Below are 27,460 nucleotides of genomic sequence, written 5' to 3'. Positions count from 1 at the left end.
TCAGTCTTTAGTAACATATACGCTCAAGTAGATCTAAATAGATTTACATTTATTTATTTATTTACAATCCACAAATCAAAATGTACACAATTATACATCACATGCAGTCACGCTTGAAATTGTATAAATCATATGCTTATAGAGGGAGGAGCATGATTTTACGATCTATAGAGAGATTTTTTACGAAAAACACTCCTAGACACAGCAGCTGTAGTACTACTAAATAGTACTCTTTCCATATACAACACAACTTCATCACTGATTTCTTATCGGCATCGCGCGTACAAGATCCTCATTAGCTGCAATAATGTCTCCTTTAAAGGGGGGGGGGGGGGATGTCAGAGTAAAGAACTCGGAGAGGGCTACATTATTGCAACTAGACCTTGATAAATGTAACATTTACACAATGTTTAAAAAAAGGTGATAGTATTTAATATTATAAAACAATGAATTGTTTTAGAAAGTGGATTAATTGAGATTCGATTGGTTCTTGGTGAAGGGGGGTGAGGGGGGGGTAGGGGGTGTAAAGGAATGTCACAGTAAAACAATAAAACAAGACAGTTTGTAGTTTCACGTGTGTATTCTCACTTTGTATTCCGTCCACCGGAAGTGCAGTTACATGCAGTGGGGTTCACACTTATGTTAACAAGATAATGCAAGAAAGATAACTCTAACTTAAAATTAAGCACATACAATTGCATAATGTTACATCTCCCCTGAAATGTAAATATTTACAATATTTTGAATACAGAGTTTCTAATTATAAAGTCTATTAACAACAGCAAGTCTCATTGTTAGTGAATTTCTTACAAACAGTTTCTTTCAAAGGTTCATGATATTTGGTGGTTTGATCACACGTCCAGATCGGGTAGTGTACAAATGAGAGTTGTGGTCAGACTCAGGCATCGATTGTGATATGGGTTGAGTTTTTTGAGTTGTCAGGGTTGGACGTGGGGTGGCTGAGTGAATCGTAGGCGGCAGTGAGTTTTTTATCTCGCTTTCTCTAATATGGACAAATTGGTGGTTGTTAGGTGTGGCAAGTGCAAGACATGGATCAACATTTTCAACAGAATTCTCCCCCGTTTTAAGCAATTGACGGCGGTTACGTCGGTATTCACGTCCGTCAGGTGTTTGAACCTGGTATGAGCGAGGATTGTGTATCTGCGTAATGGTAGCAGGTGTCCATATGCCATCACGCCTAAGACGCACTGTTTCACCGGCTTGTAAGGGTTTGAGCGGCTCTGCGATAGATGAATAGTATTTCGCTTGCTTGTCACGGTTTTCAGACAACTGTTTGCGGAATTTCTCATGATTAGCCACATTTGGTTGTAACTGAGCCAGCGTCGACGGTAAGATGGAGCGCAATCTCCTGCTCATCAGAAGTTGAGCTGGAGACAAGTCGGTTTCTAAAGGTGTATTTAGATACTCAAGAATGCCCAGATAGGGATCTGTACGACTCGCCTGAGATTTTGAGAATATATGTTTAATGGTTTGTACCGTTTTCTCGGCAAGCCCATTAGATTGGGGGTGATGTGGACTTGAAGTCTCATGTACGAATCCATACTGCTTGCTAAACTCTCTGAATTCCCCACTCGAATATTGTGGGCCATTGTCTGTAATTAGTTTCTCTGGGATACCATGATGCGAAAAGGTTTTCTTAAGTTTAAGAATAACAGTGTTTGAGCGTGTATCCTCGAGTCTGTTGACCTCAAAATATCTGCTGTAGTAGTCAACTACCAGCACGAAGTCTTGGCCATGCCAGCTAAATAGGTCAGAAGCAAGCACCTGCCAGGGCTGCTCTGGAATACTATGGGATTTCAGGGGTTCCCTAGGGTTGTCATAACGCCTTTCTAGACATGTATTACATTTGAGGACCATATCCTCAATATCAGCCGACATCCTGGGCCAGAATAATATGTCACGCGCTCGTTTGAGGCATTTATTGACACCCATGTGACCAGTGTGTAGGTGACCTAGTATGACCTTTCTAAAGCCTTTGGGTATGAAGATCTTTTGACCCTTAAAGATCATGCCATTAATGACAGATAGTTCATCACGATAATTCCAAAATTCATGCAACTCATTGGGGCAGTCAGCCCGTCGGTCAGGCCAACCATTTCTCACGACCTTGCTTAGTGCTACACATTGAGGATCTGAGTCAGATAAAGACTGAATGTGTTTAAGTTTTTTTGTCGCTGATGGGTATGCTAAATATGACGGAATGTATACGTGCATCCATATCCTCTGATAACTCTGGGTAGCTGTCTGATAAGAACTTGCGAGACAAAGTGTCTGCCAACGGTATTTCCTTACCAGATTTGTGGGTTAGCTCTAGATCATACTGATACAACTGAAGCATCATGCGTTGCAAACGTGGTGGTGCAGAGACCATAGGTTTTTTCATAATGAATATAAGTGGCTTGTGGTCGGTCTCAACCATAATACGTCTTCCATAGACATACTGGTGGAACCTTTTGCATCCGAAAAGGATGGCAAATAGCTCCTTCTCTATTTGAGCATAGTTTACCTCCGTTGGTGTGAGTGATTTAGAGGCATATGCTATAGGTCTTCCTTCCTGGAGTAGAGAAGCACCTAGCCCAAATTTTGACGCATCGACCTGTAAGGTTAAGTGCTTGGCCGTGTCAAAATAGGCGAGGACCGGTCCAGGGCTTGAGGTCAAAATGTTTTTAACCTCCTCAAAAGCCTCGTTTTGGGGTTGATCCCACATGAATTCGACCTCCTTGCTGAGCAATTGCCGCATAGGGGCAGTGATTGCTGACAGGTTTGGTGAAAATTTAGCAAGGTAATTAACCATACCAAGTATTGTTTCCAGCTCACCTTTGTTCTTGGGTGGTTCCATTTCTTTAATGGCTGAAATTTTACTGGGATCGGGTTTAAGACCCTCTACTGATAACAAGTGGCCAAAGTAAGGTACCTCGGTCAAGCCAACGAACAACTTGTCTGCGTTAAGCTTTATGCCAGCTTCGCGTGACCGCAATAGTACCGATTGTAAGTTTCTGTCATGCTCTGCGCGCGTGGTGCCGTATACTAGAATATCGTCGACTAGTGCTGTTACACCCGGTAAGTCCTCGAATGTCTCGTCAATTTTCCTTTGGAATTCGTCCTGCGCGCATTTGATTCCGAAAGGCATTCTCAAGAACCGGTACCGCCCAAATGGGGTATTAAATGTTGTGAGAAATGATGAACTTTCATCAAGTTTTATGGCCCAGTAGCCCGATCGAGCATCTAATTTCGAAAAGTAGCGAGCTCCGGCTAGTTTAGGAAGAACATCCTCCAGTGTTCTGGATGGGTAATGCGGTCGCAGAATTGCGCGGTTAAGATCCCTTGGATCTAGACAAATCCGCAGTTTGTCTGATCCCGGCTTCTCAGCAATGACAAGTGAGTTTACCCACTGAGTGGGTTCAGTGACCTTAACTATGACCTCCGCTTTCTCCATGCGTTCTAATTCGATTTGTAACTTATCGCGTAATGCAACAGGCACTCGCCTAGGGGGGTTAACTACAGGAGTGGCTTCTCGGTCTATGCGAATACTGCAATCCCCTTTAAATTTGCCAACTCCCTTGAACACATCACTAAACTCGGATAAAACTGCATTCTTATCGAGGGGCGGCTTAGTGGTATCGACGGTGTAAATAAGCTGAATAAGCTCAAGGGCTAAACATGAGGGCATACCTAATATGGGGTTTGACTGAGTTTCTACAATGAAGAAATCAACAACAATGGATCGCTCATTATATGCGCATTTAAGCTTACACTGACCTAACGTTTTCAGTGCTGTCCCGCTGTAAGCTGATAAATGCTTAGTGGCTTTCGTAAGCACGCTTTGAATGCCTAGGCGGTTGTACTCGGTGGCGGGCAAAATATTCACCTGCGAGCCAGTATCTAATTTGAATCTAACAGATGACTCATTTGGGCCAATGGACACATTAACAAATGCTTGGTCAGGGGTCTTACCTGATGTACCTGAGTCTACATGAATAGTATCTACATAGAAATCAGAATCTTGGTCACTACCCATACCTGGTTGTGTGTTTACAAATATTTCATTGACCCTAGCACTTTTAGAGTTATTGTTAGATTGTGAAGAACGACACACTGATGCAAAATGGTTCCATTTTCCACATTTATCACAGCGCTTTCCTTTGGCTGGGCACGTTCCATCCTTGTGATTACGGCCGCAGTTTGGACATTCGCTAGGTTTCTTTGGGTTTCTTGTGGACGCGCGGTTTCCTTGATTTTGTCTCTGAGAGTGCGAGTTACGGCCCTTGGAATATCGCGTAGTTCCCCGTGATCCTGTGGCGACAGCGTGAACTTCCGATGCTGCTGCATTCATGGTTTTCAGTTGTTCACATGAATACTCAATGTTTTGTCCAATCTGAACTGCTTTTTCGAGAGTTAGGTTCTCTCCCTCGTTGATAAGTTTTTCACGAATCTTAGCAGATTTCACTCCGAAAACAATTCTGTCCCTTATCATCTCGTTGGGATCTGTGTATGAACAATCAACAGCCAGTAATTTAAGTTGGGTTACGAACTGATCAAATGTCGCGTCACCCTGCACTTGATTGTTAAATTTGTATCTAGCAAACACCGGATTCAATTTTGGCTGTACATAAGCCTGGAAGTGTTCATAGTATTTATTTAATTTCTTACTGTCGTCCGCTGAGAGGTTCCAAGTGTTAAAAATGTCTCTGCCTTTATCTCCGACCCATAACATGAGGTACGAGCACAGTATTGGTTCGTCTTTCCCTTTGAGGGGTCCATTGAAAATCAGTTCCACGTGCTGTCTAAATTTTTTCCACGCTTCGGGTAGATTTGTCGAGTTCCAGTCCATATGTGGATGCGGGATTCCAGAAAGATCCATAATGATTTGAATTTTCTGACACCATGTAAAGGAATGTCACAGTAAAACAATAAAACAAGACAGTTTGTAGTTTCACGTGTGTATTCTCACTTTGTATTCCGTCCACCGGAAGTGCAGTTACATGCAGTGGGGTTCACACTTATGATAACAAGATAATGCAAGAAAGATAACTCTAACTTAAAATTAAGCACATACAATTGCATAATGTTACAGGGGGTATAATTTGATAACATGATACGTTATGTTTTGAAGTTCGTACAACAGTATTGATGGTTTACTGGGAATATTATTATTAAACAAACCTACTCCATCCGCATTGAAGTTTTCTATCCTTTCTCCCTAAACCAATTTCAGATTGTATAAACACAGTTTTGTGTATATTAGAAAAGTATTAGTTTATACTAAATTCAAGAACGTGGCTTTAACTTAAGACTAAGTCTTACAATAACTTCCTTGAGATAAAGATAAACGTATTGTATGAAAATGACTTTTCTTCCATTTTTTTTAAAATTTAGGTTAGATGGATGGATGCCATTGAGACTAATCTCTTGAAATATTCCCGGACACATTGATACCCAGGCCATGCCATACAGTTCCTGTAAGTGCTGACATACCGTCAAAGCAGTGACTTGTGTTACAGCTAATGGTGCAATCACTTATTTTTCAACTTTGAATACAGGATCAACATGTGCTCCACAGCAAAGTTCCAGCAAAACCCACGGCTGGAAAACGGTTTAGGTGTTAACCATTTGTGATCAATTACCACAAGGTGTGTCCTTGAACATTCCAGCTTTTTAATCCTTAAGAGGACAGTTAACTTATATAAAAAAAAAAGTTGAACTGTGTTACATAATAGCCAGGGGAGTATTTACGTCAAGAGGGCTAACGAAAGGATAAAATCCACATACTGTACCAGCAGTCTACGAGCCAATATCAACCAAGATAAATATGTGCATGGGATGCATTAAACAGTATATTAAATATTAATACCTGCATCAAGCGTAATCTTTTATTAACTTTTTCTGGAGTGACTATTAAGTACAATGCTCTACATGTTCATATCTTCGGGAATTTATGAATAAAATAAAACTTGTGTGTCAAATAGTTTAGTATAAATAAAAAATGCACTACTGATTGTTATTGTTTTACTAAGTATATTTTATCAATACATGTTGATTTTGAATTCATTCAGGAATGGAAATATTATATAAGTATCATTCTGTTAATGTTATGTGTTCATTCACAATCCTTTATGATCCCGGATAATTCTGCACTCAGCTGTTGCCCAAATAATCAAGTTGCAGCAATAAAATTATATAACTTTGCAATGTTCTTTGTCCACTAAGAGGCCTTGATGATTCGGATAATTTTGCATGCAGTCGGCTGTAGTCCAAACAATCAAGACGCAATAATTCATACTGCACAAAATCTGGCCCTGTATCAGGTGATGGCAAGGATGGCTTGACTTGAGGAAGTAAATACTCTTCCTGTATTCTAAATGTAACAAAAAGTTTATATATAATGTACAGTGAAGCCTATTAAAAGAGAATCCACAATAAAGAGCCAAACATGAGGAATGCTTACAAGGAAAAGTCTTTACACTGTGTACCGCTTTATCTATTGTTAACTGTGCTTCAGAGAAAGTACTCTTCACTTCAACTATATATAACTGTTAGTAACATTTTCCAATTACTTGAACCACTAGTATATACCACACGCATGAGAAATATTATAAAGAAAATATTGGTGAGCTCAGAAATTAATTCAAGACTTTTCTGATGCTTAACATTGTTTTTCTATCTGGCTGTAAACAGGCGTTAATTATACAGAAGATACACATTCTACAAATTCTCTACCACATTATTGGAAGGAGCAACCAATGAAATTACTCTCTCCGGTGTTTGCCTCTTTATATCTTTAGACAAGAACTACCCCCCCCCCCCTGTAATTTCGCGCTAAATATATACAAACTTAATAAAGCCATAGATAATCAAGTTATCTTAATAATACCAATTTCTCCAAATTGCTTAAATAATAATGATAATGATAAAAAAAAAAAACCAGTGAAGTAATAGGCCATAATATAGCCACCACACCCCCCCCCCTCAATTTTAGCCACATCACAAAATCATCTACTTGAGTTACATTATACATTTGTATGTCAATTATCAACAATAATAGGCCTAGTAAAAAGAAGAAGTAAGTTGAATTAATAGTATAAATGAATTGCGTAAATATCGAATTCATGAAGTTGAAGATGAACGTATACTTGCAGTTACCTGGTTACTTTATACAACTTGTTCTCCATCGACACTTGAACCACTACATTGACAATGTACGTCAACTTGTTAAACAGGGATATAACAAATGGTTGTGGTACACAGCGTTCTCTGATTTACGCATAAGCGTTGGTTTTTCGGACGTGTAGTTGGCCCAATTCTATATAGATTACTCGTAATACTGAATCGGATTTGTCTGTCACCGGAAACGCTTCACCGGAAGTGACGAGAAACGAGACTTACAGTCCCTATATGGTGCGTGCCATCTGTAATCATGGGGAATAACTCGAATAGCATTGTGAAAAATGTAGGCCATTGTCCGACACAGACCTTCCCTAAAAAAAATTACCGTCCGGATTAACGGTACAATTTTCAATGCATTTTAACGTGTTGTAGTAAAAAATTACTGTCCGGATCCGGAACGCGAATTTCCGGATTAATGATGCAAAATAACGTATAAAAATTCCGTTCCCTAGAAAAATCGTCCGGAAGGTGAAGCGTCCGGATTAATGGCGTCCGGATTACTGAGGCTCCACTGTTCATGTATATCTCAATATCAAGAAGAAATTACTCAGATTAGAGTTTCCTGCCATCTGTTAGATTTTAGGAGTACTTGTAGGCTTATACTTTTATCAATGAATCATTTCCTGCTGCGATATAGTACGTCGAAATGGACAAGAGACCTCTTCCTCTCTATCTCTATGACCTGTTCAATCAATTGATGTCTACATATGTATATGCAAAAAGACAACGAAAAAGATGGAAAACGAATCTTGAAAGATTTTGTATGGTTTTCTTTTCATTCCCCTTTCAATCAACAGTATATCTTTTTCTTGAACTTGTAATATATCCACACGAATGGAGAGTATGTGTACATACACTATCATATTTCTGACTTCCTTAAACTGCAGAAAGTCCGACCGATAATAGTACACTTGAGTATACGCATTCTCGCACAGAAATGGAAAATGTACTTTTAATATCAAAACTGCCGATGAATAAAGCATTACCTTTATTATCTTTGATAATGTTGGGCAAACAATGCGAGAATAAGTGTACATTTCATTTCAAACGGAAATATATAAAGATTGGTATTTTAAGGCAATTTTTTGCAGTTTTGATCAAGAAGGAAATTCTTTTTAAAACTATTATATGGAAATAGTTAATATTTCCGTGATCAATACACATCGCTTTATACAGAGTCACACATAGTGTTAAGTACAATGACGCGAATTCCCTGATTGAGGACAGCCGGTTAAGCGTATCGCAGTTTGTACGATGGAATTACAACACATTTGCTGTCGGGATACAAATGAAGTTTAACACTTGATTTTGTGGAAATTATTAGGATAAATTTTTGTTTAGAACATATCTTCGGTCCGCTACAGTAGTATCAGGTAAATAAATGTCCGCATTCGATGCATTTTAGTGAGTCTGTGATGTGCGTATCTATATAATTACATGTACATATGTATATGTATTTGCCTTCTATTATTTTGCATGAAATGAATGTGACTAGTAGAAATCTTCTGCACCTTGCTTATTCTGTTCATTCAGTAGATATTTTGTAAATGGTTTGTCCACGTTTATTCTCTCAACTGATTCGATAAGCAAGAGCTTGTTCTGCGTATGATCAGATTTCAAATCGAAGCAGGCTACTGACAAATAAGTTGATGTTACAGTGGTTTCAACGGTCTCTTTTAAAGTCAGCATATCGTAAATTCTATGGTCGTTATAACGATCCAATTTACCAATACAACCTGTCATTGAGGCAAATGCTGTCTGACGTGTTTTATACCAATTGTTAGGTCATTCTTTACATACTGATTTTGACTACGTATTACTCCGTTTACCTGATCAAGATAAAGGGCTCATGACGGGTTTGACGGGTTGACAGGGGATACTTACTCCTCCGAGGCACCTGATCCCACCCCTGGTATGTTCAGGGTTCTGTGTTTGTCCAACTCTTTATTTGGTATTCCTTATAGGAGTTATTAGACCCTTTCGTTATCTTCACCTTTCACACAGGAGTCCGTGTTTGCCCTACCCTTAATTCTGTTTTCTTAATTGTATTTATGAGATTGATCACTGTTCGTTATCTTCAAATTTTTATATTTTTGACACGCTTACTGCAATCATGTGAAGCAAGGCATTCTTTGTTCACATTTTGTCTACATTATCCAAAACGTTTAGAGGTTTTGTTTTGTAATACCTGTATTTTACAATATGTTATATACATTTTAATTTTCAGCATTGCATTGTGTTTTAAATGATTTTATGTGTTTCTCATTCGCTATACATTACTATTTGAGATGACAAATGGTGGAAAAAAATTCATTAGGGATATATGCAAGTTCATTGAATCAAACTACCTAACAGAAATATGGCAGACTGGCACATATAAGATATAATTAGCTTCGTTTCCTCTATTGATTGTTTAGTGAACAATGTGGTCGCGGTTTCAAATTTTGAAAATTTTAGAATCCCACGGCCTAGTCCGAAATATCTGACGTTTTCCTGGCTTTTTTATGATTTTGATATTTACTGTGCCAGGAAAACGTCAGAACCGGCGCCATTACGTAAACTGGAAATTAGCCGCCTCCAGCTGAAGGCGGCATTCTCGTGCCGATTTTAAATACTTGCGAGTCGAATCCAATGTTAAAATCATAATTAATCAATAAAACGATGCTTCTTGTACTATGACGTCACAGTCGTACGTTACAATATGAAACGCGAGCTTTCAAATGCAAGATATCATATTATTATACCTCAGTATGAGAATGCCATGCAACGCGTAATCTGATTGGTCTAGACGGTCACGTGCAAGGGAGGACAAAACTTCATATCTCCCCAAACTCCCCGTCGAGGCCTCATTACGTCACAGTGCCTACGAATAGACCTCTCCTATGTGACGCACCACAATATACAGAATTGTATATTGTGAGTCCGCGATTATCACGCAGACAAATTACACTAAAGAAGTAGTTCGCAGTTAAAAGTCTGAAGATATTAATATTAAAAGCATTAATATAAAAGTATGGATTTTATTTTAAACATAAAATGATCAAAAGATCATTAAAAAGTAGGGATACTCTGTTCAAATTATTGTGTAAAGTAATGAATTTGATGTTTACGTTCTTGTTTTGAAAGTTGGTTACGTTTGACGTTATGTTTTTTCGTCATTCTACAGTGACGTCACAGTATACGCGGCCTAAGAAATCGCTATCCCATAATACCTAAGTGGAAGAGTTTGGTTTGTGAGCAAACGAACTCTGGTGGAAGTTTGCATATCTCCCTCTCAAACATCATATTTCCCCATCATATTTACCACTTGGGCAGCCTCGTGCATTTTTCATAAATTTAACGTAAAGGTAGACGAAGTGTATTGTGACGTCACAATAAGTTCGAGTCATTGTACCTTCAGAGTTCGTAAGGCACAAAATATGCGGGTCTCTGATACACAGTTAAATCGCCTGGTTTTGGTTTATACAAAAACATGCAAGTAAATCAACATTCATGGAGAATGGAAATACGAAAACTGGTTATCATATCTCTATATTTCGTTTTTTGTTTTTGTTTTTTTGTTTAATCTTTTATACGTTGACGGCGCGGTGTTACCGTTAGGGCAATCTCAGTTACATACAATGTATAGATGAGCGGACTCCAATTTCAAACGCACTTTTGTAGTTTTGCTTTGTTTCGGTATAATAAACAATTTATTGCATGAATGTTCGGGAGATATGAAGATTTATTCACCCAAGAAAAATCATATTCCCCCCGGGCGTTGCCCTCGGGGAATATGATTTTTCTTGGGTGAATAAATCTTCATATCTCCCGAACATTCATGCAATAAATGTATAATATCTAAGGTATTCTACCAATATCAATTTCCACTTATATGTTTACGTATTAGAGTGAATAAGACGTTAATGATACCAAAACTTAATCTGTGGCGAAAATATAAATAACACATTATACAGAGATTCGGTTCTAGCACTTTTAACTTCATCTACAGGCGCGCTTCCGGCGAAGAAATGCGTTAATTTGATGCAATTCTTGCGCCGATTCACGTCCGAGTCATGTTACCGGTTACGGAAAAAGACGAGCTCGTGATCCGATTGCCGAGATCTATGTCGAGTGCGCGAGACATTCGAAGAGTCCCGATTGGGCCAATCCGAAAACATGAGTTATCTTTCCTTGATCCGGACCATAATGCGCTTGCGTAATGTATTTTAAGACTTCCGGGTAGTATATTCGAGAATCGTCATTGCCAACAGTGCAGAAGAGCGCAAAAATATTGCTGTATAATTTTACAGCAATCACGTCAATAATTATTAACGTTAATAAAAAATCACAATGCATAGGTTTCCTTCAGACATGTGAAAATAACACAACTGTGCATGTAAAAATAATAGAAAATTAATTGTCAATAAAGGAGGACACCCGGAAAAATCCCACCCTTGACTCGATCATTAAATTCTTTATTGTTTCTATTAACATTTCCTTACTCTCTCGTACAAATTATTTCAACTGTTTTCGATTTCAACAGCCATACTCAACACAATATTGCGCAGTCTGATTGTGTTACTACCCGGAAGCTGTCATATTCACACTAAATGTTAAAATGCAAAGAGAGATAACACTTTTTCGAACAGGCCTATGAGAAAGCTTGTCTGGAATTTAAAAACGTTTGTAGTTCTTTGCAAACATTTTATTTATTTTATTTACGGGGATTTTAATGAAGTATACTGCAGTGACGGCAAAATTTTCCAGAAACATTATGGGTACATGTAATCACATCATTATCAGCTGACGAAGAGCAAATCACGTGAATCACATGTGTAATCATTGAAGCGAGCTTCGCTGGCTATTATAAACCCACAAAACACGAAAAATAGGTTACATATTTTTCATGAATTTCATAATTCTTTAAAACTAAAATTCTTTTCTAGGTGAAACCATGAAACATCTGGTGTTGTCAGCAATAGTCTTTGCACATATCATAACAAAGGCATATGGAAAAACGGAACAATTCTGTGGTCATACTCGGTGCTTGTGTTATGAGAGGCACATTGCAGATTGCTCGTACAAAAACCTCACGATCATTCCACATGGATTGCCAAGCACTATTTGGAAAATTCTCTTGTCAGGAAACAATTTCAAAGAACTCAAAGATATTACGTTTAAGCCACTGCTGGGCCTGAATGTCAAACATTTAGCATTAGATCGGTGTCATATAGAAAATATGTCATCATTTGCGTTTAAAACTCTTCCTCACCTTCGTTTTCTCGATTTATCATTTAACAACCTTTCATTTGATATAATAAATACTGCAATAAGTCGACTTGGTAGATCAGACCTCAAAGTCCTAAATATTTCAGGAAACACACAAGGGTCACGTTCTCCTGGGGAAATATTCAGTGCTAAATGGCTTCGTGGAGTAAGAGAGTTAGTGATGCAGAACATGAAGGTGCAGATTCTCAATTTTGCATCATTTAGGTTTCTAACTGAATTAAGAAAACTAGACCTCAGCAACAATGCTTTAATATCTACTGAGCTATGGAGTCTACCCAGTTTGCATGAGATAAACTTTTCGAACAATTTTTTCGAGGAGACGCCTCAGTTTTGTCCTCATCATGGAGTCGAGGATCCTTATTTTCCAAATCTGACAAGGCTTTATTTTACTCACAACCGACTCTCGCAAACATATTATTTTATACTGGACGGAAAATGTTTGCCTAAATTAATATATTTGGATGTTTCATACAACCCCATTAGAGTAATGCTCTCGAACTCATTTATAACATTACATAAACTGAAAACCTTAATGATCGATCATCTGTTGGAGCTGGGTATAAAAATGGAAAATCGATCACTGGCTTCTGATGGCTTGGAAAAACTATCCATAGGAAGCATGACTATGGGAAACGTAGAGGATTTCAACTTTCGCTTTGCTTTCAACGATTGTCCATCTTTAAAATTGTTACGCATTATGAACGTAAACTTTTCAGCTTTTACAGGAGAAGATTTTACAGATATGCTTTTACCTCTTAACAAATTAAGGTCACTCTTCATCATCAAAAGTGAAATAAGACATGTTCCATACCTGCAAAATTTACCTAAATTGAAGAATTTGAATTTAAACTTTAATAAAATAAATGTAGTGCATGCAAAAGAATTTCAAAATCTTCCAGAACTGGTAAAAATATCTTTAGTAGACAATCAGCTCATCACTATTTCTAGGGAATCTCTCCCTGAATTGTTATGGGAAAAGAAGAAACTATTCATTGACGTATCCTTCAATCCGTTTAACTGTGACTGTGAAATTGAATGGTTCAGAAAATGGTTGAAAAATAACACTAAGAGGGTGATGAAATATCCTCAAGGTTACATTTGTAAAACCCCTCAAGAATGGAAAGGGCGCTTTCTGGCCGAGTTCCAGCCAAAGGGTTGCAACCTCCCAAACCAGTATGTAGTGTTGGCCTTTTCTGTCTGTGGATTCCTAAGCATTATAATATTATCTTCAGTGGTTATCAGAAAACTTCATTGGGATATAAAATATTACATTCACATTCTAAAAAACAGAAACAATTCCGGATACACACAGATACGAGACCATGAAACAGAAACAGAGTATGATGGATTTGTGGCATACAATTGTAGAGACAGAAGGTGGGTTATGGCAGAATTAGTTGAGCATTTAGAACGAAAGCATGACTACAGGCTCTTCCTTCATGAGAGAAATTTACTTCCTGGTGGGATTCAAATTGAAGATATTCACACAAGCATTGACACCAGTAGAAAATTCATTCTTGTCTTATCGAATAACTTTATGACTGATCATTGGTGCCAATATGAAGCTACTGTTGCGAAGGACTCTCTTGCAGGTGGCCATGGAGACAAAATAGTTGTTATTGTGCTTGAAAATCTCCATTCAAAACACATTACCAGCTCCTTCAAAACTCTTCTAAAATATACAGATAATGCAGAATGGACTGAAAATGCAAACGGACAAAAGCTTTTCTGGAAAAATGTCGTCGATTTTATGAAAAAGTGAGGAAAGCCTTTATGCACAGGGAAGAATAAAAAAGAATGTTTCCATATGTCTCAATGAAAAAGTTACACGTATATCTAAAATAAACTTTGAATGTGTTGCACTCCGTGTACATCTATCTGTAACCTGTCAAGGATGACAATCACTTATTGGAATAAAGAACATTAAGACTGCAGAACATTAATTAGCACGATTGGAAATACACAGCGTTCGTCACTGTCATGTGTTGCAGTCAAAACATTTCACATCACAAATGAAAGGGGTAGTCTTAAATCTAGATGAAATAACGGCGTGATTTTACCAGTCTGTGGAATCATAGCACGGGTGAGACCGCGGTGTATATGGGGCTCCACGTGGTAGATTCAGCGACTATTTTGGTGCCATGTGGAAGACCTGTGAGTCCGGGAATGGAAGCGGAGGGGCTGTTAGCACTGTATTATATGGAGGCCTGGTTGTGCCAAGTGTGACATGGTGTTAATGAAGTGTGTGGAGTAGCCAAATTTTCATTTTGAGTTTAGTGAATTATCATTTTATCAAAAAATAATTGAGAAAATTTGTATTTGCATAGAGTTATTTCTACTGTCCAGGGCTCGAAATTAGCGAGAAATACTCGCAAAATGCGAGTACATTTGAAAAATAGCGAGTAAAAATAATGGACACTCGAAAATCTTAGCGAGTGGTGATTTACAAACTATGATCGTATCGTATCCGTTTTATACGGTGATGCGCTATTCGCTTCTCTCAAACTTGCACTCTGAATCATACAAACGCTTACATGAACGACCGATTTCAATAACCGTTTTTATCCGGATTTTTCTTTTATGATTATTTAAGGAACTCGGAGTCAAACAAATGCTTTAGAGATCGGACATCGCATATCGACATGTGTCACGAGTCCTGTTCACCTATAGGGGTGATTAAATTGAATAATTCCAAGTATGATGTTTTTGTTATTCATTTATCTACAAAAAATATCAGAATCTATGTTTTACCAAGTCTTCCGGTAGTTATTTTTATCAGAATCATGAGAATATCATATCTAAATTTATTGTCATATTGAGGTCGGGTTGTAGTGACGTACATTTCTCACCTTGTCGACGATTATCAAAAAAGTCATAGGACTCGTCATCGTGCTGCTTATAAAACCATGAGTCCTGTATTCGCTTTAAAAAATCACTAGTGACAACCCTGATGTGGCATGAAATTGGAAGACTGGATCTAGACATGCGGTAAACAAGTCGTGGATTAGACTGTTAGAGGTGCGATAATCAAGAGACCTAGACATTGCACCATATGACTTACGTAACTTAGTGTCTTGTCCAAACGCTGCCTGTTGACCCACTAGGCTCAGTAATGATGGGGAAAATCATTGATTGAAAATATATATATATATAAAAAGAACACTGCTTCATTATTTTCATTTTAGCTTGTAGGTTTTCATTTTAGCCTGTGGATTTTTTACCCACAGGCTAAAATTAGCCTGTGGTAGAAAAAGTTAATTTCGACCCCTGCTGTCTGAACTTTTTTCAATTAACAGAAATTGTTACTACATGTATTTGAACCGTTTTGTAATTACCACTTACAGTTTCAGTCTGGGTTAACATAATTTGTTATATTGACTATTGAATTGTTAGTTATTTCGATAAATTCATCTGTCAATATTGCCTGGATTATATCAGTTTTCATTTTCTTTCTTGGTGAGAGAGTGTGCAGGTGAAAGTATGATTACTTTGTGTTTTTCAAACATCTTTGTACTTATTATCTTATTGCTAAATAAAGTTTCTTTTGATTTATTCTACAATTTATCCTTTTCCCTGTTGCCTGCACAAATATTCTTTATGAGATTGATCGCTGTTCGTTGTGTTCGCTATTAATACAGTAATTATTTTCGAGGGTTATGATATTAAAATAGGTTTTAAAATTTACTACAAGCATTTAATAATCATTAACGCCTTTATAGGATATCACATGTTTGCACATTGCAAAGTGGATTCAAATTGATTTAGTCCTTCGTATTTTTGATTTTGCGGAAAATACCATTGTGGATGTGTCAACGCCTGCCGCGACATGGGACCTCCATTTATAAGGTCATATCCGAAAGACACGTGATTTTTATTTTCTAAATGCCGAGCGTTTGGCGAAGGAGCAATCACTACCTATGTTAACGTTCTAAGTTTGAGGTGACCATGACACGAGCGGGGTTCGAACTCACGACCCTGCAGTTACGAACCGAATGCTCTACCACTGAACTACCGGTATACGGAAGAGAAAAAAGCAAAGAAACATCGTAGGTTTATTAATGACAAAATATTGAATTTTTTGGTAGTGTTACATATCATTTCAGGGTTGTTTTTTTTTTTCACGCAGGAGAACCGGACGCGATAGCGTAAGTGTAACGGGAACTCAGTGTGTATACGGCACCAAGATGCTTGTTGTGTTGTTTGCGTGTATTTTCCGAATATATGTACGCACATGGTATCAACACAGCTCAGCCATTGTGAACTACTTTTTATTATCAGATATTCATACGCAGTTAACAGTAGTAGCAAAACCAACCAAATTAACCACATAAAGTTCCGGATATAACATCTTCTCCCCCTTAAGATTGATGTACATACATTTGTCAAGTACGTTAAACTTTATACTGCCAAAATGAAAATGTCCAAGGGTAAAGTGTCACTGATTGAGTTCACTTAATATAGTCTATATTTTAAGAACATGTCCATCACAACACACAAACATAGATGTATTATCTATACACATGTTAATATCAAAATAACCAAAAAAAAAAATGTATGACTATTGAGTAGAGTTTGAAATAAACACACAGAGTTGTACAGGGGATTATTATGCCCCTAAACACAGTACAACTTATTCCTACACACACATATCAGGTATTGGTCTTCTGAGCACCAGAGTATACGAAATCTTCCATGATCTTTGGTTTGCGGATCCGAACTGGATATCGTTTCTCCTGTGCAATAGGCATGGCTTTTCGCGGTGTACGAACAACTTTCGATGTTCTCACTGGTGTGACATCGGACTTAAGCGGTTGCGAAACTTTCGACGTTCTCACTGGTGTGACAGGTTGCGATGTTCTGTACTCTGGAACATTCATCTCCTGGTCGTCACTATCCACGTATGTACCACTTGGTTCACTTGACTGTTTTGACTCTGGAATGTCTACGCTGGGCGTCATCATTGGAACTTGCGATACCACGATTTGATCTGCATGTCTCCTCCATTGAGTCATCGGGTCAACTTGCACACGATATGATACTGGTCCTGTTCGTTGCGCAATAGTTCCAGGAATCCATTTGTTATTTCCTCGATAATCCCTCATCATTACCGATTGTCCAGGTTCAAATTCTCTGTTATGCGCACTTCTCTGTGCACACATCTCCTGCTGCTTCTGTTTAACATGTGATTCGACATTTGGTCTCATCAGCTGCATTTTCGTTCTCAACTCTCTCCCCATCATCAGTATAGCTGGAGTTTCGTTGGTAGTACAATGCGGAATATTTCTGTAAGCTAACAGAAAGTTTGCCAGTTTTTTCTTGATGTTACCCAAGTCACTTCTGCTGCATTTCATGGCTTGTTTGAATGTTTGTACGAAGCGTTCGGCAAGTCCATTACTGGATGGGTGATATGGTGAAGTTTTGATGTGTTTAATGCCATTGGCATCAACAAAATCTTCGAACTCCCTCGACGTAAATTGCGGCCCATTGTCACTCACAAGAGTTGCTGGAAATCCGTTTCGGGCGAAAACTGTTCTCAAAACGTCAATTGTGGACGCTGATGTGGTCGTACTCATTTTGATCACCTCCGGCCACTTCGAATGTGCATCCACCATTATCAGGAACATAGATCCGAGGAAAGGTCCGGCGAAATCTATGTGGACTCTATCCCATGGTTTCGTGGGCCACTCCCATGCATTCAATGGTGCTCCTTTGGGTGCATTCTGATTCTGCTGACACCAATGACATTTCTTGGCCACGGTCTCAATATCCTGATCAATGCCTGGCCACCAACAGAAACTTCTGGCTAAAGTTTTCATCTTGACAACACCCAGATGTCCTTCATGTATTTGGAATAACACTTGGTCTCTGAGTTTGGCAGGTATGATCACTCTCACACCCCACATCACACATCCATGATGTATACATAGTTCATTTCTGCGTGCATGAAATGGTGCCAGATCCCCCTCTTTATCTTTTGGTGTCCAGTCACTTTTCACACATGACATCACACGTCCGAGAATTACATCATTCCGAGTTTCCTGTTGAATCCTTCTACTGGAAACTGGTAGACATTCAATCTGTCCAATGTGAAATGCGTCCACCAAGTCTATGGATAAGTCAGACTCTGTGCTTTCCAAGGGTAGTCGCGACATTGAATCTGCATTAGCATGCTTGGACGTTTTCCTGAATCCGATCTCATAGTTGTATGCTGACAAGAATAGAGAATAACGCTGTAATCGTGATGATGCAGTCACTGGTACACCTTTCTGAGGATTGAATATATGAATCAAGGCCTGATGATCTGTGATCAACTTGAATTTTCTTCCAAACAAATAAGCGTGAAACTTCTTGATTCCCCAGATAATTCCTAAGGCTTCTTTATCAATTTGGGAGTAGTTCTTCTCTGCAGGCGCAAGAGAACGAGAAGCAAATGCAATTGGTTTCTCGGTTCCATCCGGTAACTCATGTGAAATCACTGCGCCAAGTCCATATGGCGATGCATCACATGCTAACGAAATAGGCAGATCTGGACTGTAGTGCGTCAACACCATATCTGAAGCAACCAAGTCCTTGACCTTGTTGAAAGACTCCTCACAGGCTTCAGTCCATTTCCATTGACAGTCCTTCTGCAGCAACTTGTGTAAAGGTCCAAGTACAGTTGCCAAATCCGGTAAGAATTTCCCATAATAATTCACCAATCCAAGAAAGGACCTAAGCTGCGACACGTTGGAGGGTGATGGTGCCTTGACAATAGCATCAACCTTTTCTGGTGTCTTGTGTAGACCATGTCTATCAATGACGTGTCCACAGAATGTGATGTTCTCTTTGAAAAATTCACACTTGTTTAAAGACCAAAAAAAACAACACCGTACGGTTGCTCCACGGATGACTGAATGTGGGCGGAGCTTATCCATGGTCAATGTTATTTACCTGGAATTTACCTGGCCAAGAGATCGGTTGTTGTGTATATTTTTATGATATACACAGGAAATTTCTCAGGTTATTACAAATTATGTTTAGTGTCTTTATTTGTGCACACACAAAAAATAATTAAAATTTCTACCTACATGCATACCGCATTTCTATTTCCCGTAAACCTTCAAACTTGGTCATATTTATGTATTGCAAATGACAGGTTTAGCCCATTTTTAAACCTTTGCTTTTTAAAACTTCTAATTAAATTGTTATATATCGTATATAAATAATTTCCGAAATATAATATTACCCGGCGTTTCCGGGCACTTCCTGGTGTCCAGTGAGTTCGCGGTGTCGTGGGTGTAGTAGGTAAAATATCCATGTTTCGAGAGAATGAATAAATCCAAGTAGATCTGTGTACATGTACAACCAAATGAAGAATGGTCAAGATACCCCTCAATATGGGCCGTCTGAGGGTTTCTGTAGATGTAGTGTTTGCGTAATGGTGGTATCCCAAACAGAAGCTGACACGAAGTCTCTCCCCCCCCCTCCTCTCTCTCTCTTTAGGGTTTCTGTGGACGTAGTGTTTGTGTAACGATGGCATCCCAAACAGAAGCTGACACGAAGTATACACCCCTCCTCTCTCTCTCTCTATTTAGGGTTTCTGTGGACGTAGTGTTTGTGTAACGATGGTATCCCAAACAGAAGCTGACACATAGCTAGTCTACCCCCTTTCTCTCTCTCCCCTACTCTCAATCATTGACTAAATAAGTAATTATTGTCATACGTATGCAACACTATTGCCATGCCATATTATTTCATCTATATTATTGCTACAGTTTTACACATCTCTCTCTCTCTCTCTCTCTCTCTCTCTCTCTCTCTTTATAAATATAAAACCGTGATAAATTATAAATAGCTCAATAACTCTCTCTCTCTCTCTCTTTACCTTTATAAATATAAAACCGTGATAAATTATAAATAGAGATATCTCAATAACTCTCTCTCTCTCTCTTTCTCTAAATATAAAGCCGTGATAAATTATAAATAGAAATATCTCAGTAACTCTCTCTCTCTCTCTCAATATAAAGCCGTGATAAATTATAAATAGAAATATCTCAATAACTTATTTATGCTTTTTTACTATTGTTTGATTTCTGATTGTGTAATTTATAATCCATGTGGTATCTCAAATAGAAACATTTTTTTAACTACTGTAACAATTTTACGCATGGGCAATATAACCATTATACATGTTGATGTGCTGCGCCAATAAAGAATTGTTCATGTTTTTATAAATATAAAGCCACAATAAATCATTAATAGCAAATATTCCAATAACTTATGTTTGTTTGGTTTTTTTTATAATTATTATTGTTTTATTTCTGATTGTTTAATCTATAATACATGTATAAAGATGGAGAGAGAAAATACCATGATAAATTGCATTGTATAGGGGGCGTTAGAAATTAAAATATTCTAGGTGCGAGTCAATGCTATCAAAACTCCGGTACGTATACTAGGGCTTTCCTCGAGATCTGAAGACTGCCGGTCATCATTAGCCATGATTGTTATCAAAACATCTTTCTCAGGTAGCTGTAGACCCCGGTCTCTGCAAACGTCAATCAACCTAAGCGCTATTGTTAAAAGTTTGATTGACCAGCGGCTTATTATTGATCGCGACACAGGTAAAATTTGGGGGCGTTAACTTAAAGTTGGGTCTTTAAGTTCGCACGCAAACCGTATTCACTAAGTCTCTGCAACACTTTTTCTAAGTTTTGTAGATGCTCTTCATCTGTTTTCCCTGTGATCACCATATCATCTAGGATACATTGTGTTCCAGGAACCCCCTGTAAAATCTGCTCGATCGTTCGTTGCCAGATTGCTGGTGCTGATGCAATTCCAAATGCCATCCGGTTATAGCGATATAACCCACGGTGTGTGTTGATGGTCAATAGCTCTTTGCATTCTTCGTCCACTGGAAGTTGCAGGTATGCTTGTTTCAAGTCGATCTTGGAGAAATGTGATCCTCCATTTATGTTGGCAAAAATGTCATCAATTTTTGGTAGCGGATATTGATCAACATTAAGTACTGGATTTAATGTCACTTTAAAATCACCACAGATTCTCACACTGCCGTTTTTCTTTAATACGGGTACAATCGGGGTCGCCCATTCACTGTGTTGAACTTTCGTAAGAGTACCTTCTGCTTCCAACCTCTCAAGTTCCTCCTCAACTTTTGCTCGCAATGAAAATGGTACAGTCCTAGCTTTGACGTACTTGGGTTTGTTTTCTTTGAGAGACAGCTTCGCTGTGATACCCTTCAAAGTACCAACATCATCGTTAAATACGTCTTTGTATTTGTCCAGAATTTCACTGATGCTCGTCACCTTCACAGAGTGCATGGCATGTGTTTCTTTAATCACTTTCCAGTCCAATGGAATTTTTCTCAGCCAATCCCTGCCAAGAAGTGCGGGTCCTCCTTTTCGAACCACATACAATGGCAATGTGTAACTACTGTCATTGTATTCTACTTGCACGTTAACACAACCGACTGGTTTAATGTGTTCTCCTGAATATGTTCGTAGTATCATGTCTGGTTTTCTAAATTTCTGTTTTCCAAACTTCCTATGGAATTCATCCTCAGCCATCACTGAGACAGCCGATCCGGTATCCAATTCCATCTGTGATGAAATGCCATTCAATTTCAGGTTGATCCAGATGATATCTTTACTTGATAGGTTATTTAGTTCTAAACTGGCGATGCAATCACCATCATCATCCTGGTATTCATCCACGTATCTAATCGGTTTCTTACGAACAGGTTTCTTGGGATTGGACCGACACGCTTTCTTGATGTGTCCACGTTTGTTGCAGTTATGGCACACCGTATCTTTGAATCGACAGATGAGTCTTGTGCTGTGTGTCCGCCTCCGTTACATCTGTAACATCGCACCGTATCTTTTCTGTAATCGTTCGACTTAGAATGTTTATTCCTGGGAGTCGCACGTGTTTGAAGTTTGTTTACTACCCCGGTCTCTGTCTTGTTCCTTGACTGTAATTCTGTAGCGTCCTTGGCAGCTGATTCCATTGCAAGACTGATTTCCACTGCTTTTCCGAAAGATAAGTCTTTTCCCGATAGCAAACGCTTTTGAATGTGGGCATGTCTCATACCACAAACTAATCGGTCTCGAAGTTTCTCGTTCAGCGATGCATTAAAATCACAATGAATCGTAAGTTTCTTTAGTTGAGCTATATACTCAGCTATCGTCTCTCCCTCCTTTTGATCACGCTTGTCAAAACGGAAGCGCTCTGCCGTGCTAAGGGGTTTCGGGGACAAGTGGTTATTTAGTAGAGTCACAAGTTCTCCATAAGATTTTGCTGCAGGCTTGTCAGGAAAAGTTAGGTCACGTAACAAAGAATACAATTTTCCACCAATAAGACATAATAACGACGGTACCTTCTTTCCTGCATCTATTTCGTTGACTTCGAAGTACTGTTCAAAGCGCTCAACGTAACTTTCCCACGGTTCGATTGTCTCATCGAAGGGGTCAATTTTTCCAATTAATCCTAGTGCCGCCATCCTTGCGAATTATCACTGCAGATCCGGTTTAAGGAACGAGTTATAAATCCAGACAAGAACGGAACGTTTTCTGCACTTAAATGTTTCACCTCGTCGCCAATTTGTTGTGTTGTTTGCGTGTATTTTCCGAATACATGTACGCACATGGTATCAACACAGCTCAGCCATTGTGAACTACTTTTTATTATCAGATATTCATACGCAGTTAACAGTAGTAGCAAAACCAACCAAATTAACCACATAAAGTTCCGGATATAACAATGCTCTTTTCTGTGCTGCGGTGGGTTGTAAATGCAATTCGTAGTGCCGATGATTGGATGCTATCGAGACTTTGAAGATAGTTCTTACAACCAGAGTTTTAAGCCTGACAACCATAGTCAAGCGTTAATCTGATGAGAAATTTGTAAAGCATTAGAAGAGTGTGTCGGTGCCAAACTTTGTAACATAAGGTTAAGAATTCTGTAACATTTAGTTTGTCGATGTGAGCTTTGAATGTTAAACATGTTACGGTAATCGAAAAGGACTCGCAGAAAGATGACTTGTGATTCCATCTTCATGGGTAGAGTTTTAGCTGGCAATTGTATTTAGTGTGTCCTTGCTTAGTATTGCCAAATATGAAATCGACAGGTTTTTGTTGTTGTGACAGATTAAAACCCCCACTTGATGGACCAGTTTGAAATTGAGTCCAGATTGCTTGCATTTTGATGTTGATGCATTTAATAGAGCGACCTGTGTGATGCATTTGTGTGTCATCTGCAAACTGGGAGATATCAGCTAGTTGGCATGGTTGTTTTTTGCGGTGTGTTGTGGATAAGTAATTGATTATGAGATTGAAGAGTGTTGGGCTGATAACAGAACCTTGAAGTGTACCATTATTCATAGTGTGCAGACATGAATTTGACTCATTTAGAGTGATATGTATTTCTCTGCCCGTGCGGAAAGACCTTATGAAGCAGAGCGTATTGCCAGTGATTGGGAACTAACGGCCAAACTTGTAAATTAGTCCATCATGTCAGACAAGATCAAAGGCTTTTGAAATGTCAATAAAGACTGCTCCTGTGTATTAACTGATTGCCATTCCTGTTATTACTTTTATGAGTTGGACAAGATTGACTTTTATATTGCATCCGGGTCGGAATCCGCTCTGCCCAGGATGTGCCTTGTTTATCCAGAAACCATCTCAACCAGGTGTTGAGCTTTTTTCAAAGGTTTTGCACAGGTATGATGCAAGTGATATTGGTCAGTAGGAGTCAGGTCCCCGCGACGAGTCTTGTTTGTCGTCGGTATTGGAATGACTATGGCTTTACTCAAAGATGTCGGAAATTGGTTTTTAGTGAGGAGGTGATTGTAGAAATGGAGTATAATGTTTGTGAAATGTGAAGGGAGACATTTAAGAATGAGGTATGTAATATTGTTCCCTCCGGTTGCTGTGTTTTTGTTGTGTATGAGAGCTTGTTTGGAGTTCGTGTAATGTAATTGGTGGATTGAGTGTTCCAGTATTGGGACGTGTGACTTTGACATGGAATTTATGTTTGAATCGGTTCCTGACTAGAGTGTGTGTTGGATCAAAATTTGTGTTTGAACTAGCTTGTTGGAATGTTCTGGCAATTAGTTCTGCCTTGTCTTGTGATCTGTATGCATTTTGTATTGGTGGAATAGTTGTCTTAGGGACCGGTTGGGACCAGTGCAAAATGCAATAGGACACACATTTATTTTGACTTACATACTGATAGGACTCAAACTTTTTTTTTATTTTCAACATTGATAGGACAGCTATATTTATTTGCAAATGTATCAAGGAACAAAAATATTATAAAGTATTTCAAAGTTTTAATTCAACTATCTTTTAAACAATAATATTAAATTATGTGCATGCTTTATTTCATGTCCAAGTTGAATATACTAGAGACAATTTGCAATAAAATACTGACCTTTGAAAATTTTTAATCATGTTAAAACATACATGTATAATTGAAAATCACAATAGAAGTAGGGCCTATTCAGCTGTGAATAAAATTGCAAAAATTACATGTAAGTTTTGCATGGAGTATGGATTTCAATCATAGAAAATAAAAATTATATATAATGTTGGTCTTAACTTGAAAGATAGAGTCAGAACAGATCAGACTCAAGTCTAAACACATCTTTATGCTTGATAGTTTGCCATTACAACCTATCATTGAGTCAAATGCTATCTGAATTGTTTCATACCGAGTGTTAGGCCGTTCTAGGCACCCTGATTTTGACTACGGATAACTCCGTGTACCTGATCAAGATAAAGGGCTCACGGAAGGTGTGACCGGTCGACAGGGGATATCATCCCATCTCTGGTATACCCAGGGGTCCGTGTTTGCCCAACTCTCTATTTTTTATTGCTTATTGGAGTTATGAGATTGATCACCGTTCGTTATCTTCACCTTTCATAGAGAATACTGAGGTGTAAAAATACTTGTAAGTACATGAGACAACAATTCAGTAAAACAGTAATTAAAAACAATGCAAAATGTAGCAATTTAAACAACAGTTTACCAAAAAAAAAAAAAAAAATAGATGAAAATAATGAGATTTGTAACTCCACTAAACAAATGACGGAACAAACATAACAAAGTAAACAAAAGTTTCTCAGGAGCTTGGATCCCTCAGCTGATATAACTGGAGAGACAGTTATGAAAACTCCAGAGATTTTACAAATAAGTAAAAATTGTGTTAATCATACATACATTTGTATATATACATGTATATATTTATTTATTAGATAGAACACACACTTTTTAATTACACATCTGATATAGGACAGTAACTTTTGGGGTATTTTTAGAAGATAGGACATACGGTTTTTAAAAAATGGAAATATGGAATGCACCGGTCCCAACCCCCAATAAATATTGACTGGTCCCTTAGTGTTTTTGCCTAAAAGTGTCATGATCTTTTTCTATACTGTCGATATGTTTGTAAGTGAATTAAGTGTTGAAGTGAAGTTTTGCCAATGTGTGTGTTGTTCCTGTAGGATAACGTGTCTAGTGTGTTTCCATGCTCTGTTGTATTCTTGTTTGGAGATTTGGCCCTGCTAGAATACGTTTAAGGCTCTTCTGCTAGCTTTTCTGGATTGAGGGCAGTTGTCAGTCCACGCAGGGTTGATCAGCCTAGTGATTGTTTTAGCAGATGTCCTAGGTATAAATTGTTCAGTCGCCTGATGAATTGTTTGGTTGATGTTGTCTAGGTATTGATCTTTGTTTTCACGTGCAAGTTGATCAACGTGGACTGTGCGAAGTATATGAGCATATTCGGATCAGCTGACTTTAGTGTAGACCCACGATTTTGATAATGTTTTGGTTTAGATACATGGTGCAAAGGAGAAAGTGGAGATAACTGGGAGATAATTCGACCCACAGCTGGGTCTTGTTCAACTAACTAATCGAAGATGGCCGATATGGTGTTTGCCTGTTTGGTACATGTATGATAGTTACATCCAATTGCAATGCTGAGGTGTTACCAATATTTGAATCACTCCTAGTAGGGGATCCATCATTAAATATGACTAAGGTTTGATCATATACCCACTGGATGACGTCTTCTCCCGCTTTGTCCGTGTTACTGGCTCCCAGAGCTGTGTGGTGAATGTTAAAATATCCCAGGTAAAATGCTTTTGTAGAGAAGGTTTGATAGAGTTGTACGAGCGCAGGTTTGAGATGGTTAGTTTCTATGAATGGAATGTACGTGTCTAGGATGTTATTGGAACCTGTAATTAGTTTGATTTGTATGTCTACTACTTCAACCGGACCTAGGTCATAGTTAATTTGTAGTTTATCGTATACTAGGGTGTTAGATATGAATATGATAAGCCCACCGCCTTATCGATGAGGTTTGTCTTATCGTATTGTGACATACCCTGGCAAGCTCGGTGACTTGTTTTGTGGTTTCAAGCCAGTCTCCTGTACACATTGAATTGACCAGAAGACCAAAATATTTCATTGCAAGACACTGAATCCGTACAACCCAATCAAGTCCGGGTAATGTTTCTGTTGAATTTATCAAGAGGTGTGAGATGATGATCTCCTTTGATGGTATACCACCTAGCAAGGAAAGGTCGAAATTGTGAGCTAGGTAAGACGACCTGTTTGTGGCATGGGAATGACATATCATCCTCCGTGCCAGGAGATTGACCCCTCTTCTTGCCCGGTGTTGGTGACATTGCTTGTGCAGTGTTGGATTTTAAGGTGATTGAAATTGGTGTGTTTTGTTTGTTTTAGCCTGTGGTTTGGTCTATTGGGCTGATACTTTGCTTTGGTAGTAGTAGGGATCATAGCTTGTGTTTTTGGAGAGTACTTAAGGTCTCCAAAACTATTTGCAGCGTTTGACTGCATTTTGTTTGTCACTGCTATGGCTTTGCCTGATTCGAATTCTGTTAGGCCTACAAGTTGAATGACCTTTGTCACGTGTTAACCAAGGGGAACAATGGCATTTGTTGTTGTCTCAGTTTGGGCTGGCTTAGTTTGATGTTGGTTT

The 27,460-nt window shown here is 38.5% G+C and overlaps 3 protein-coding genes and 1 long non-coding RNA gene across 4 annotated transcripts; 1 reads left to right on the top strand and 3 right to left on the bottom strand.

The window, feature by feature from the left end:
- Window positions 1–822: 822 nt before the first annotated feature.
- On the bottom strand, window positions 823–1,899 carry LOC130047693 (uncharacterized protein K02A2.6-like). The gene has a single exon (XM_056143083.1). It carries the CDS (start codon window positions 1,897–1,899, stop codon window positions 823–825), a length of 1,077 nt encoding a protein of 358 aa, XP_055999058.1.
- Window positions 1,900–6,013: 4,114 nt separating this feature from the next.
- LOC130049919 (uncharacterized) lies at window positions 6,014–7,332 on the bottom strand. Its single transcript, XR_008798288.1, has 2 exons — window positions 7,162–7,332; window positions 6,014–6,376 (listed from the first exon to the last, which is right to left on the bottom strand). It is a non-coding gene; the product is annotated as an uncharacterized LOC130049919 (long non-coding RNA).
- A 1,023-nt stretch (window positions 7,333–8,355) lies between these two features.
- On the top strand, window positions 8,356–16,003 carry LOC125657378 (toll-like receptor 13). The gene is made up of 2 exons (XM_048887993.2): window positions 8,356–8,558; window positions 12,114–16,003. The coding sequence occupies exon 2, from the start codon at window positions 12,122–12,124 to the stop codon at window positions 14,216–14,218; it is 2,097 nt and encodes a 698-aa protein (XP_048743950.2). The 5' UTR covers window positions 8,356–8,558; window positions 12,114–12,121; the 3' UTR covers window positions 14,219–16,003.
- Window positions 16,004–17,105: 1,102 nt separating this feature from the next.
- On the bottom strand, window positions 17,106–22,055 carry LOC125658515 (uncharacterized protein K02A2.6-like). The gene is made up of 2 exons (XM_048889827.2): window positions 21,113–22,055; window positions 17,106–19,279 (listed from the first exon to the last, which is right to left on the bottom strand). The coding sequence occupies exons 1-2, from the start codon at window positions 22,053–22,055 to the stop codon at window positions 17,106–17,108; spliced, it is 3,117 nt and encodes a 1,038-aa protein (XP_048745784.2).
- Window positions 22,056–27,460: the final 5,405 nt, after the last annotated feature.

This window comes from Ostrea edulis, chromosome 1, assembly GCF_947568905.1.
Source record: "Ostrea edulis chromosome 1, xbOstEdul1.1, whole genome shotgun sequence".
Classification (NCBI taxonomy): Eukaryota; Metazoa; Mollusca; class Bivalvia; order Ostreida; family Ostreidae; genus Ostrea; species Ostrea edulis.
The sequence above is the reverse complement of the archived record's forward strand: the minus strand, read 5'-3'. Positions and strand labels throughout refer to the sequence as shown.